The sequence below is a fragment of the Onychostruthus taczanowskii genome, unplaced genomic scaffold (genome assembly GCF_017590055.1).
Source record: "Onychostruthus taczanowskii isolate IOZ18803 unplaced genomic scaffold, ASM1759005v1 scaffold314, whole genome shotgun sequence".
NCBI classification, from domain to species: Eukaryota; Metazoa; Chordata; class Aves; order Passeriformes; family Passeridae; genus Onychostruthus; species Onychostruthus taczanowskii.
In genome coordinates this window covers 34,252-47,519 of record NW_024500506.1, presented here as the reverse complement: position 1 = coordinate 47,519, position 13,268 = coordinate 34,252, and the positions used below count along the sequence as shown (strand labels likewise).

At 60.3% G+C, this 13,268-nt stretch overlaps 2 protein-coding genes across 3 annotated transcripts in view; one reads left to right on the top strand and one right to left on the bottom strand.

Annotated features, from left to right (window-relative positions):
• The window catches only part of LOC121338727 (V-set and immunoglobulin domain-containing protein 8-like), a gene marked incomplete at its 5' end in the record, with an annotated part of 7,949 nt that extends 1,344 nt beyond the window's left edge, over positions 1-6,605 (top strand). Inside the window, 5 exons of the mRNA XM_041409925.1 lie at positions 1,480-1,678; positions 3,342-3,506; positions 4,109-4,231; positions 5,403-5,538; positions 6,219-6,605. Of these exons, the coding sequence (XP_041265859.1) occupies positions 1,480-1,678; positions 3,342-3,506; positions 4,109-4,231; positions 5,403-5,538; positions 6,219-6,390 (795 nt within the window). The remainder of the gene's footprint in view (positions 1-1,479; positions 1,679-3,341; positions 3,507-4,108; positions 4,232-5,402; positions 5,539-6,218) is intronic.
• Positions 6,606-10,818: 4,213 nt separating this feature from the next.
• The window catches only part of SDHC (succinate dehydrogenase complex subunit C), an 11,698-nt gene continuing 9,248 nt past the window's right edge, over positions 10,819-13,268 (bottom strand). The window contains exons 4-5 of one of the 2 annotated variants that reach the window (XM_041409916.1): positions 11,920-12,047; positions 10,819-11,859 (exon numbers count right to left, since the gene is read on the bottom strand). In XM_041409916.1, coding sequence (XP_041265850.1) covers positions 11,943-12,047 — 105 coding nt within the window. In that variant the 3' untranslated portion in view covers positions 10,819-11,859; positions 11,920-11,942. The remainder of the gene's footprint in view (positions 11,860-11,919; positions 12,048-13,268) is intronic. The other variant, XM_041409917.1, reaches the window with a different exon arrangement.

Genomic DNA, 13,268 nt, shown 5'->3' with positions numbered 1-13,268 from the left:
GAGGGGGGCGGGCAGGGAGAGGAAGAGGCAGGGACAGGGACAGGCAGGGACAGGGACAGGCAGGGAAAAACAGGACAGGCAGGGACAGGGACAGGCAGGGACAGGCAGGGACAGGAAGGGACACGGGGACCGGAAAGGACCAGGCAGGGACAGGAAGGGACACAGAGGTCCGAGCAGGGCCGGGAAGCCCCAGGACAGGCAGGACAGGGAAGGACGAGCAGGGCCAGGCAGGAACAGGCAGGCCCAGAGCTGAGCCTAACCCTAACCCAAGCCTAACCCTAACCAAGTTTAACCCTAACCCTAAGCCAACCCAACCAACCTTAACTCAAACCCAATTTAAACCCAACCCAACTAACCCTAACCCAACCCAAACCCTAACTAACCCCTAACCCAAACCCAAACCAACCCAAACCCAACCCAAACCCAAACCCAACCCTAATCCTAACCAACTTAACCCAACCCAAACCCTACCCCCAACCCAACCCAAACCCTAACCAACCTTAACTCAACCCAAACCCAAACCAAACCAATTCAAACCCAACCATTATCCTAACCAACCTTAACCCAAACCCAACCCAAACCAACCTTAACTCAACCCAAACACAACCATTATCCTAAGCAACCTTAACCCTAACCTAAACCCAACCCAACCTTAACCCAACCCAAACCCTGACCAACCCCAAATCCTAACCAACCCAAACCCAACCCAAATCCAACTCAACTCAACACAAACCCAACCCAACTCAACCCAACCCAACCTAAACCCAACTCAACCCAACCCAACCTAAACCCAACTCAACCCAACCCAACCTAAACCCAACTCAACCCAACCCAACCTAAACCCAACTCAACCCAACCCAACCTAAACCCAACTCAACTCAACCCAACCCCAACCTAAAACCAACTCAACCCAACCCAAACCCAACCATTATCCTAACCAACCTTAACCCAACCCAAACCCTGACCAACCTAAACCCAACCCAACCTAAACCCAACTCAACTCAACCCAACCCCAACCTAAAACCAACTCAACCCAACCCAAACCCAACCATTATCCTAACCAACCTTAACCCAACCCAAACCCTGACCAACCTAAACCCAACCCAACCTAAACCCAACTCAACTCAACCCAACCCCAACCTAAAACCAACTCAACCCAACCCAAACCCAACCATTATCCTAACCAACCTTAACCCAACCCAAACCCTGACCAACCTAAACCCAACCCAACTCAACCCAACCCCAACCTAAAACCAACTCAACCCAACCCAAACCCAACCATTATCCTAACCAACCTTAAGCCAACCCAAACCCTGACCAACCTAAACCCAACCCAACCTAAACCCAACTCAACTCAACTCAACCCCAACCTAACCCCAACCCAACCCAACCCAACTCAACCCAACCCACCCCCACCCCCAAGCCCCGCCGCGTCCCCAAGGCGGCGCTGACGCTGTCCCCCTGTCCCCGTGTCCCCAGTTCCTGTCCTACCAGGACCACCACGTGAACTACGGCAGCTCGGGGCTGCAGGACCGCGTGGCCTTCGTGCAGACGGACCCGAGCCAGCGCGACGCCTCCATCCGCGTGGCCGACCTGCAGGAGAGCGACACCGGCACCTACCAGTGCCGCGTCAAGAAGAACACGGTGGCCGTGCACGAGGTCATTGTCACCGTGCAAGGTGAGAGCACGCCCCCTGTGCCACCGCCGTGCCCCCAGTGTCAGCTGTCCCCTCCCCGCCACGCGCCGAGGTGGCCTTGGTTCCTTGTGGTGATGTTGCACTGGTGGTGTCACCTGTGCCCTTCTCATGTGGCCCCCAGTGTCACCTGTGCCCCTCTCATGTGGCACTGACACTGTCACCTGTGCCCCTCTCATGTGGCACTGGCAGTGTCACCTGTGCCCCTCTCATGTGGCCCCCAGTGTCACCTGTGCCCCTCTCATGTGGCACTGACACTGTCACCTGTGCCCCTCTCATGTGGCACTGACACTGTCACCTGTGCCCCCTGTCCCACTCCCAAGTCCCTACCTGTGCCCCTCTCATGTGGCACTGACACTGTCACCTGTGCCCCTCTCATGTGGCACTGGTGGCACTGACAGTGTCCCCTGTCCCACTCCCAAGTCCCTTTCCTGGGTGGCCCCTGGTGGCACTGATGATGTCCCCTGTGTCCCTCTCATGTGGCCCCCAGTGTCCCCTGTCCCACCCCCAGGCCCCCTTGCTGGGTGGCCCCTGTCACCTGTGCCCCTCTCATGTGGCACTGACACTGTCACCTGTGCCCCTCTCATGTGGCACTGACACTGTCACCTGTGCCCCTCTCATGTGGCACTGACACTGTCACCTGTGCCCCTCTCATGTGGCACTGACACTGTCACCTGTGCCCCTCTCATGTGGCACTGACACTGTCACCTGTGCCCCTCTCATGTGGCACTGGTGGCACTGACAGTGTCCCCTGTCCCACTCCCAAGTCCCTTTCCTGGGTGGCCCCTGGTGGCACTGATGATGTCCCCTGTGTCCCTCTCATGTGGCCCCCAGTGTCCCCTGTCCCACCCCCAGGCCCCCTTGCTGGGTGGCCCCTCATGGCTCTGACAGTGTCACCTCTCCCCCTCTCATGTGGCCCTTGGTGGCCCTGACAATGTCCCCTGTCCCCCATCCAGGTGGCCCTGACAGTGTCCCGTGTCCCCCCAACCCAGGTGACTCCTGTCCCCCCACACTCCCAGGTGTCCCCTCTCCTGGGTGGCCCCTGGTGACTCTGATGGTGTCCCCCTGAGTGGCCCTGACAATGTCCCCTGTCCCCCTCCTGGCTGTCCTCGGTCCCTGTCCCCTCCCCGGTGGCTCTGACACTGTCCCTGTCCCCACTTCTCTCCTGGCTGTCCCTGACGGTGTCCCTGTCCCTCCCTGTCCCCTATCCTCTGTCCCCTCCCCGGTGTCCCTGTCCCTTGTCTCCTGCCCCTTCGGCTGTCCCTGCCGGTGTCGCCGTCCCCCTCCCGCGTGTCGCTGTCCCCTGGGCTGTCCCTGCCGCTGTCTCTGTCCCTGCCTCTGTCGCGATGTCCCTGCCGCTGTCCCCTGCCCCTGTCGCTGTCCCTGCCTCTGTAGCGATGTCCCCTGTCCCTGCCCCTGTCGCTGTCTCCTGCCTCTGTCGCTGTTCCTGCCCCTGTCCCCGTCGCTGTCGCTGTCCCTGCCCCTGTCGCGATGTCCCCTGCCCCGTCCCTGCCCCTGTCGCGATGTCCCCTGCCCCGTCCCTGTCCCTGTCGCTGTCCCCGTCGCTGTCGCTGTCGCTGTCCCCGTCGCTGTCCCCGTCGCTGTCCCCGTCGCTGTCGCTGTCGCTGACGCTGTCCCCTCCCAGCAGAGAAGCCGGCGGCCCCGCAGTGCTGGAGCGAGGGGGATGTGACCGAGGGGGGGTCGGTGCTGCTGCGCTGCTTCAGCCGGGGGGGCACGGCCCCCCTCAGCTACCAGTGGGCAAAGCTGGCCGAGGGCTACGGGGGGGGACGCCTGCCCTCGGGCACCCTGCAAGGTGGGTCAGGGACCCCCGGGTGGGGCACAAAGGGGCATTTGGGGGGCCCAGGGGGGGTTTAGAGGGTCCCTGCCCTCGGGCACCCTGCCAGGCCCTGTGTCCCTCTGTGTCCCCATGTCCCTGTGTCCCTCTGTGTCCCTGTGTCCATGTCCATGTGTCTGTCCATGTCCCTGTGTGTCCCCATGTCTGTGTGTCCCCATGTCCTTGTGTCATGTCCATGTGTCTGTCCATGTCCCTGTGTGTCCATGTCTGTGTGTCCCTGTGTCCCTGTGTGTCCCCATGTCCGTGTGTCCTTCTGTGTCCCTGTGTCCATGTGTCTGTCCATGTCCCTGTGTGTCCCCATGTCCCCATGTCCCTGTGTCCATATCCATGTGTCTGTCCATGTCCTTGTGTGTCCCTGTGTCCCCGTGTCCCTGTGTCCCTCTGTGTCCCCATGTCCCTGTGTCCCTCTGTGTCCCTGTGTCCATGTCCATGTGTCTGTCCATGTCCCTGTGTGTCCCTGTCTGTGTGTCCCTGTGTCCCCGTGTCCCTGTGTGTCCCCGTGTCCCTCTGCGGGGGGCGCGGGTGGCACCGAGGTGACAGTGCCACCTGTGCCGTGCCAGGCCGTGCCCCCGGTGACCTCCTGATCCGCAGCCTGACGGGTGCCCACGCTGGCACCTACCAGTGCCGTGTCACCAACCGCGTGGGCTACTCCGTGTGCCAGCTGAACCTGAGCCCCGGGCCCCGTGAGTGACACTGGGGACATTGGGGACACTGGGGACACTGGGGACGTTGGGGACACTGGGGTGTGTCAGCTCAACCTGAGCCCCAGGCCCCGTGAGTGACATTGGGGACATTGGGAACACTGGGGACACTGGGGACATGGGGACACTGGGGACACTGGGGACATTGGGGACGTTGGGGACATTGGGGTGTGCCAGCTCAACCTGAGCTCTGGGCCCCGTAAGTGACACTGGGGACACTGGGGGTGACACAGGGTGGCACCGGGATGTCTCAGCTCCCCATAAGTGACACTGGGGACACTGGGGGTGACACAGGGTGGCACTGGGATGTCTCAGCTCCCCAGGGTGGCTCTGGGGTGGCCCTGTGTGGCACCAGGGATGGCTCTGGGTGGCATCAAGGTGTCCCTAAGTTCCAGGCTGGCACCGTGGTGGCCCTGGGTGTCACTGGGGTGGCTCTGGGGTGCCACTGAGTGGCCCAGGGTGGCACTGGGTGTCACTGGGGTGGCATTGGGTGGCTCTGGGGTGGCCCTGTGTGGCACCAGGGATGGCTCTGGGTGGCATCAAGATGTCCCTAAGTTCCAGGCTGGCACCATGGTGGCCCTGGGTGGCCCTGGGTGGCACCATGGTGACTCCAGACTGGAACTGTGGTGGCCCTGGGTGTCACTGGGGTGACTCTGGGGTGCCACTGAGTGGCCCTGGGTGGCCCAAGGTGGCACTGGGGTGGCACTGGGTGGCACTGGGGTGGCCCTGGATGGCTCTGGGTGGCTCTGGGTGGCATTGGGTGTCACTGTGGTGGCTCTGGGTGGCTCTGGGGTGCCACTGAGTGGCCCTGGGTGGCCCAAGGTGGCACTGGGGTGGCACTGGGTGGCACTGGGGTGGCCCTGGATGGCTCTGGGTGGCACTGGGTGGCCCTGTGGTGGCTCTGGGTGGCTCTGGGGTGCCACTGAGTGGCCCTGGGTGGCCCAAGGTGGCACTGGGTGTCACTGGCGTGGCACTGGGTGGCACTGGGGTGGCCCTGGATGGCTCTGGGTGGCTCTGGGTGGCACTGTGGTGGCCCTGGGTGGCTCTGGGTGGCATTGTGGTGGCCCTGGGTGCCACCCGGTGTCCCTGGGTGCCACTGTGTCCCCGGGCAGCCGGCGGAGGCCGGCGGTGACAGGTCTTGTCCCCGGGGCAGGCGGGCGCCAGGCTGGCATCATCGTGGGCTCCATCCTGGGCTCCCTCCTCCTCCTCAGCCTGCTGGGGCTGCTCATCTGGGCACTGATCGCCCGCTACCAGCGCAAGGAGTGCCAGCGCGCCTGCAGCGACTGCCGGTGGGTGCCGGGGGGCACGGGGGCACTGGGCTCTGCTGGGCACAGAGACTGGCACTGGGCTCTGCTGGGCACCAGTGATTGGCACTGGGCTCTACTGGGCACCAGTGATTGGCACTGGGCTCTACTGGGCACCAGTGATTGGCACTGGGCTCTACTGGGCACCAGAGACTGGCACTGGGCTCTACTGGGCACCAGTGATTGGCACTGGGCTCTACTGGGCACCAGAGACTGGCACTGGGCTGTACTGGGCTCTACTGGGCACCAGTGATTGGCACTGGGCTCTACTGGGCACTGGTGCCTGGCACTGGGCACTGATGGGCACCACTGGGTGCTACTGGGCACTGCTGGGGACAAATGGGACACACTGGGTGGCACTGGGTGGGTGGCACCAACTACAGGGGGACACCCAGGGGTGCCAATGGGTGCCAGCGGGCACAGGGGTGGCACAGGGCACTGAGGGACATCCAGGGGTGCCACCAGGTGCCACCAAGCAGGGGTGGGTGGCACAGGGCGCTGAGGGACACCCAGAGGTGCCACCAAGCAGGGGTGGGTGGCACAGGGCGCCGACTGCCACCAATGGGTGCCAGTGAGCGCCACCAACCGCAGAGTGGCACCGAGGGCTGTGCCAACCCCCGCCCCGCGGTGCCACCCGACGCGGTGTCGCCGCGCTGTCCCCGCAGGAGCAGCACGGGTGGCACCATGCCCCGGCCCTGCGCCGCCTGCGCCCACCACTCGTACTCGCCGCACGGCATCAGCTACATGCAGTGCCAGCACGGCGACAGCGACGAGCGCGCGGCCGCGCTGCTCTGCAACGACGGCATGCGCCACCAGGTCACCTGCCCCGCGCTGTGACACCGCGGCGACACCGCGGCGACAGCGACACGGGCGGCGGAGACAGCCGCTCCGGCAAAGGGACGGCTGGAGCGGCTCCAGAAGACCGAAAGAAAAGCCAAAAAAAGCTACAAAATCCCACAGAATTGCCCCCGAAATTCCATAAAATCCTTGAAATTCCCCCGAAATTTCCTTTCCTGGAGCTCCCTCGCGGGGACACCGCGGGGACAGCGACAGCGACAGTGACAGGGACAGTGACAGTGAGAGCCGCTCCGGCAAAGGGACGGCTGGAGCGGCTCCAGAAGATCGAAAGAAAAGCCAAAAAAGCTTCAAAATCGTACAAAATTCAGAGAATTCGCCCCGAAATTCCATAAAATCCTTGAAATGCCCCAAAATTTCCTTTCCTGGAGCTCCCTCGCGGGGACACCGCGGGGACAGCGACAGCGACAGTGACAGGGACAGGGAGCGCCGGTCCGATAAAGGGACGGCAGGAGCGGCTCCCGAAGCCCAAAAAAACCCTAAAACCGCCCAAAATCCTACAGAATTCCCCCCGAAATTCCATAAAATCCTTGAAATTCCCCGAAATTTCCTTTCCTGGAGCTCCCTCGCGGGGACACCGCGGGGACAAGGACAAGGGACAGTGACAGTGACAGGGACAAGGGACAGTGAGAGCCGCTCCGGCAAAGGGACGGCTGGAGCGGCTCCAGAAGACCGAAAGAAAAGCCAAAAAAAGCTACAAAATCCCACAGAATTCGCCCCGAAATTCCATAAAATCCTTGAAATTCCCCCGAATTTCCTTTCCTGGAGCTCCCTCGCGGGGACACCGCCGGGGACAGCGACAGGGACAGTGACAGGGACAGTGACAGTGAGAGCCGGTCCGGCAAAGTGACGGCAGGAGCGGCTCCCGAAGCCCCAAAAAACCCTAAAACCGCCCAAAATCCTACAAAATCCTACAGAATTCCTACCAAAATTCCATAAAATCCTTGAAATTCCCCAAAAATTCCTTTCCTGGAGCTCCCTCGCGGGGACACCGCGGGGACAGCGACAGTGACAGGGACAGGGACAGCGAGAGCCGCTCCGGCAAAGGGACGGCTGGAGCGGCTCCAGAAGATCGAAAGAAAAGCCAAAAAAGCTTCAAAATCCCACAGAATTCCCCCCGAAATTCCATAAAATCCTTGAAATTCCCCAAAAGTTCCTTTCCTGGAGCTCCCTCGCGGGGACACCGCGGGGACAGCGACAGTGACAGTGACAGCGAGAGCCGGTCCGACAATGCAACAGCAGGAGCGGCTCGCGCTCCTCAAAAAGCCCTAAAACCGCCCAAAATCCTATAGAATCACACAGAATTCCCCCCCAAAATCCCATAAAATCCTTGAAATCCTCCCAAAAATTCCTTTCCCGGAGCTCCCTCGCGGGGGCACCGCGGGGACAGCGACAGCGACAGTGACAATGAGAGCCAGCCCCACACAGTGACGGCAGCAGCGGCTCCCCGAGCCCCAAAAACCCCAAAATGTCCCAAAATGCCCCAAATCCCCGCTCCGCTCTCCCCAGGTTTTGTTGCTTTATTTTGGAGTTTGGCCCCTTTTTTTACGCCCCCCCACCCAAATCCCAGTTCCCATCCCCCATTCCCAGTTCAATCCCAGTTCCCATCCCCCATTCCCAGTTCCCATCCGGGGACAGGGGAGGGGACAGAGGGGACAAAAATGGCGAAAGGGATGGGGACAACAATGGGGACAGACCCCTCCTGCCCCTGTCCCTTTCTGTCCCCTCCTGTCCCCGTGCCTGTCGCGACACCGAGACCCGCCGGGGGGCGGAGCCAGGGAGGGCGGGGTCGCTTAAGGGGCGTGGTTACTCAGTGGTGACGTTTTGGCCCCGCCCCTCCGGAGGGCCCGTAACGGCCGCCAGGGGGCGCTCGCGGCGGTTGCCGGGCAACGCGACATGGCGGGGCAGGTGGGGGAGGGGAAAGAGGGGGAAAAAAAGGGGGAAAAAGGGGAAAAATGGGGGGGGGGAAACAAAAAAGAGGGAAAAATGGGGAAAAATGGGAAAAAATGGGGAGAAACAAGGAAAATAAAGAGGAAAATGGGGAAATAAAGGGGGGAAAAGGGAAATGGAAAAAAGGGAAATAAATGGGAAAAATAGGGAAAAAACAGGAAAAATAAATGGGAAAAATGGGAAAAATGGGGAAAACAGAAAACAAATGGGAAAATATGGGGAAAAGGGGGAAAAAAGGGGGAAAATTGGGAAAAAAGGGAATAAAAGGGGGGGAAAATGGGAGAAAAATGGGGAAAATGAAAAAAATAGGGGGAAAGGGAAAAGATGTGGAAAATATGGGGAAAAATGGGGAAAAGTGAAGGAAATGTGGGAAGAATGGGGAAAAAGTGGGAAAAGTGTGGAAAAATGGGGAAAAGAAGTGAAAAATAGGGAAAAAAGTGAGGAAAATGGGGAAAAAAGTTGGAAAAATGTGGAAAAATGGGGAAAAGAAGTGAAAAATAGGGAAAAAAGTGAGGAAAATGGGAAAAAAAAGTGGGAAAAATTGAAGAAAATGGGAAAAAATTGGGAAATACGGAACAGGTGGGGAAAAACGTGGGAGCCGCAGACAGGGAAAGGAGCAGAGCCACTGTCGGGAGTTCAGAGCTGGCTCTGGCTTCCAGACTCTGGATTTCTTCCCTGCTCACTGCCTACCTGCTGGAACACACCACCATCCAGCCAACAGCACAGAAACACACACTAATGGGGGCTCTGATCAGCACCAACAGCTGCCTTTGATGTTTGACATGGTGAGATAAAGCAAAAGTAACTTTTAAAGGATTTCCATGACATTTTTTCTTCCCAGTTAAGTGAAAGAATTTTAAAAAGAAATAGAAAAAGAAGACCCTTTCACCCAAACTTCAGAGATAAAAAGAGAGGGAAAAAATCTTAATCTTAATTCAAAATCCTATTTGATGTGTCGTGGCATGAAAATGTTTTTCACTGCATTTTTTCAGTGTGATCTCATGCACCCTGCAAACGGGGTACGCCCAAAACACCAGGTATTTTATGGGACACAAACAGAACACAAACACACAATTAAAAAAAACAGGGATTGGTAAATATTTAAATTAATCTGAGCTGGCATCTGTGCAGCCTCCCCTCCCAGAGAGAGGGATGTGGTTATTAGGGAAAAAAATGAAAGTTGTTGGCTCTGTGTGTTGTTATTTCTGGTTTTGATTTGCTGCAGTTAATTTGTTGGGTGTTGCTGTGAGCTGGGAAAGCAGCCAGGTTAAAGACCTGACCAAAAAGGAAGTAGGATTAGAGGAGTGGGGAGAGAAAAGTAGGTGGTGAGGGACAGGGACGTGGGGGGACAGGGGGATAATGGGGGACACAGGGACAGAGGGATGGGGGGGACAGGGGGACACGGGGGGACAGGGACGGGTGACGTGGGGATAAAGGGGGAGGACACAGATATGGGGGATGTGGGGACAAAGGGACACAAAGGGACGTGGGGATGGGGACAGGGGGTGTGGGGGACACAGTTTTGGGGGTGCTCCCAGGCCTGGCCCTGGCTGGGGACCTTTTGGGGGGTCCCCACCCCATGTCCCCTCCTTGGGGACCCCCCTGACCCCCCCTCCCTCCATCCCACAGCTGCAGAAACCCTGGGACACGGAACCTTCTGGAAAGGACCAGGGGGGTCCCAGCGGGGGCTCCCCCCACCCTGAGACCCCAAAACCTGAGGACAACACTCAGGGGGGACCCTCTCCCCAAAATCCCCCCGGGGAGGGACCCTCTCCCCAAAATCCCCCCGGGGAGGGGCCCTGTCCCCTAAGTGCCTATGGCTGGGGACCCTGTCCCCAAAATCCCCCCGGGGAGGGACCCTGTCCCCAAAATCTCCCTGGGGAGGGACCCTGTCCCCAAAATCCCCCCGGCTCTGGCCCCCCCCCCAGCTCCTGAGCCCCTGGAGGTGGCTCTGCTGTCATTGTCCCCTCCCCTGGGGACAGTCCCACCCCTCAGGGGGGCACAGGAGGGTCTGGGCCCCCCCAAAAAGGGGAAATAAAGGCTGGGAAATGCAGGAAATCCTTGGAATGAGCCCAAAGCCATTCGGGGTTCAGGGCTCGGCCCTGCTCCCTTCCTCTTCCTAATTAATTTCTTAATTAGGAAATTAATTGGGGTTGGGATTGGGATGGGATCAAACCCCCCACAGCCCTCCTGCCACCCCAAAAATCCCAGCCTGGAGAGGATTCTCCCCCAAAAATCCCGGATTTTCCCAGCAGGATCCCTCCCCACACGGAGCTGGGGGGGGAGGGTCCCTCTGCAAAGGTTCCAAACCCCCCAAACCCGACCCCAAAACCCCCAGGCTCGTCCCTGCTCCTCCAGGAACTGCAGATTTTGGGGTTTTGGGCTCCTCTGGGGAGCAGCAATTCCCCAAATGCCAGAGGGGAATCCCGTGGGTGAGGGACAGGGAGGGGACACGGTGGCTGGAGGACCAGAGCTGCTTTATTGCCCAGGGGACAGGTGACAAGGCCTGAGGTGACAAACCCCTCCCCACCAGGAAACCAGCAAGGCAGGCTCCAAAACTGGCATTTCCCCCCCAAAATGGGCTGAATCATGGAATTCCCACGGGGCTGAGGACCCCCGGGGTGGCAGCAGGGTGACAGCGGGGTGGCAGCGAGATGTCACCTGTCACCCACCCCCGCGGGGCGCTGCCTCCCCGGGGCAAGGGAGGCTCCAAAACTGGGATTTTCCCCCCAAAATGGGCTGAATCATGGAATTCCCACGGGGTTGAGGACCCCCGGGGTGGCAGCAGGGTGGCAGCGGGGTGGCAGCAGGGTGGCAGCAAGGTGACAGCAAGATGTCACCTGTCACCCACCCCCGTGGGACGCTGCCTCCCCGGGGCAAGGCAGGCTCCAAAACTGGGATTTTCCCCCAAAATGGGCTGAATCATGGAATTCCCACGGGGCTGAGGACCCCCGGGGTGGCAGCAGGGTGACAGCAGGGTGACAGCGGGGTGGCAGCGGGGTGGCAGTGAGATGTCACCTGTCACCCACCCCCGTGGGACGCTGCCTCCCCGGGGCAAGGCAGGCTCCAAAACTGGGATTTTCCCCCAAAATGGGCTGAATCATGGAATTCCCACGGGGCTGAGGACCCCCGGGGTGGCAGCGCGATGTCACCTGTCACCCACCCCCGTGGGGCGCTGCCTCAATGGAGCTCCTTGTCCCGCTGCGATCCCGCCCCATTCCCGCTGCCACCGCCAATCCCACTCGTGGGGACACAGATCCCGCATTGTCCCGGCCTCGGGGACACGTGGGGACACCGCAGGGGACACGCAGCGCTGCTGGCAGGGGGGCGGGGCAGGAGGGGCAGCTCTGCTCATCCCGGTTTTGGGGAGGGGGAGCAAGTGTCACCTTCCCCCGGGCGGGGAGCAAGTGTCACCTTCCCCGGGGCAGGCAGCAAGTGTCACCTTCCCCGGGAGGGGCAGGCAGCAAGTGTCACCTTCCCCGGGCGGGCAGCAAGTGTCACCTTCCCCGGGGCAGGGAGCAAGTGTCACCTTCCCCGGGTGGGGCGGGCAGCAATTGTCACCTTCCCCGGGCGTGGCAGGGCTGTCACAGCGCGGCCAGGCCGGCCGAGGACAGCAGGGTCAGGGCCAGCACCAGCAGCCCCGACTGCGTCACCTGCGGCAGCCTCAGCCCCTTGCCCAGGTCCCAGGCCTGCGGAGACACCGGGGGACAGCGCTGTCACACTGTCCCCAGCCCTGCCGGGGGTCCCTGCCAGGGGGTCCCCACAACAGGGGGGTGTCCCCCCTGATCCCACTGCCCTCCCTGCTCCCCGTTCCCAGCCCTTTTCCCATTTCCTCTCCCCCTTTTTCCCACTTCCCCTCTCCCCCTTTTTCCATTTCTTCTCCCCCTTTTTCCCACTTCCCCTCTCCCCCTTTTTCCCATTTCTTCTCCCCCTTTTTCCCATTTCCTCTCCCCCTTTTTCCCATTCCCTCTCCCCCTTTTTCCATTTCTTCTCCCCCTTTTTACCACTTCCCCTCTCCCCCTTTTTCCATTTCTTCTCCCCCTTTTTCCCATCCCCTCTCCCCTTGCCTTTCCCACTTTTATCCCAGTTATCCCACTCCCTCTCATCCCAGTTCCTGCTCCCTTCCCATTCCCCCCTTCCAGCCCTTCTCCCCTCATTCCATCCCCTCTCCACACTCCCACTCCCATTATTCCCATTCCCATTATTCCCATTATTCCCATTATTCCCACTCTCCCCATTCCCATTATTCCCATTATTCCCAAAATATGGAAAACCCTGAGCCCCCCCCCCAAACCCCAGGGGCCAGTCTGGGGTCACACCTGGGAATTCCACGGATCCAGAATTCCCAAAATCCCACCCAGCCCCGGAGCACCCCCCAGCCCTCCCCCAGGGCCACCCCAGTGCCCAGTCCCAGTTCCAAACTGGGAGCACTGGGATGCTCTGGAATTGGCTCCCAAAAACCCCTCCCAACCTTTTGTGCCATTCCCAAAATTCCTCCCCGATCCCAGGAACCCCAGCAGGGTTCCTGCTGTCCCCAAAAGGACACCCAGGTGCACAATTCCCAGTTCCACACTGGGAATGCTCCCATAAAACCCCCCCAGCCATTCCCAACCTTTTGTGCCATTCCCAAAATCCCCCCCCCCAATCCCAGGAACCCGGGCAGGGGGGACGCCCCGGTGCCACCCCCAGTGTCACCTGCTGTCCCCACGAGGCCACCCAGGGGCACAATTCCCAGTTCCACACTGGGATGCTCCCGTAAAACCCCCCCCAGCCATTCCCAACCTTTTGTGCCACTCCCAAAACTCCTTCCCGATCTCAGGAACCCCAGCAGGAGGGACGCCCCGGTGCCACCCCCAGTGTCACCCACTGTCCCCAGGAGGCCACCCAGGTGCACAATTCCCAGTTCCACA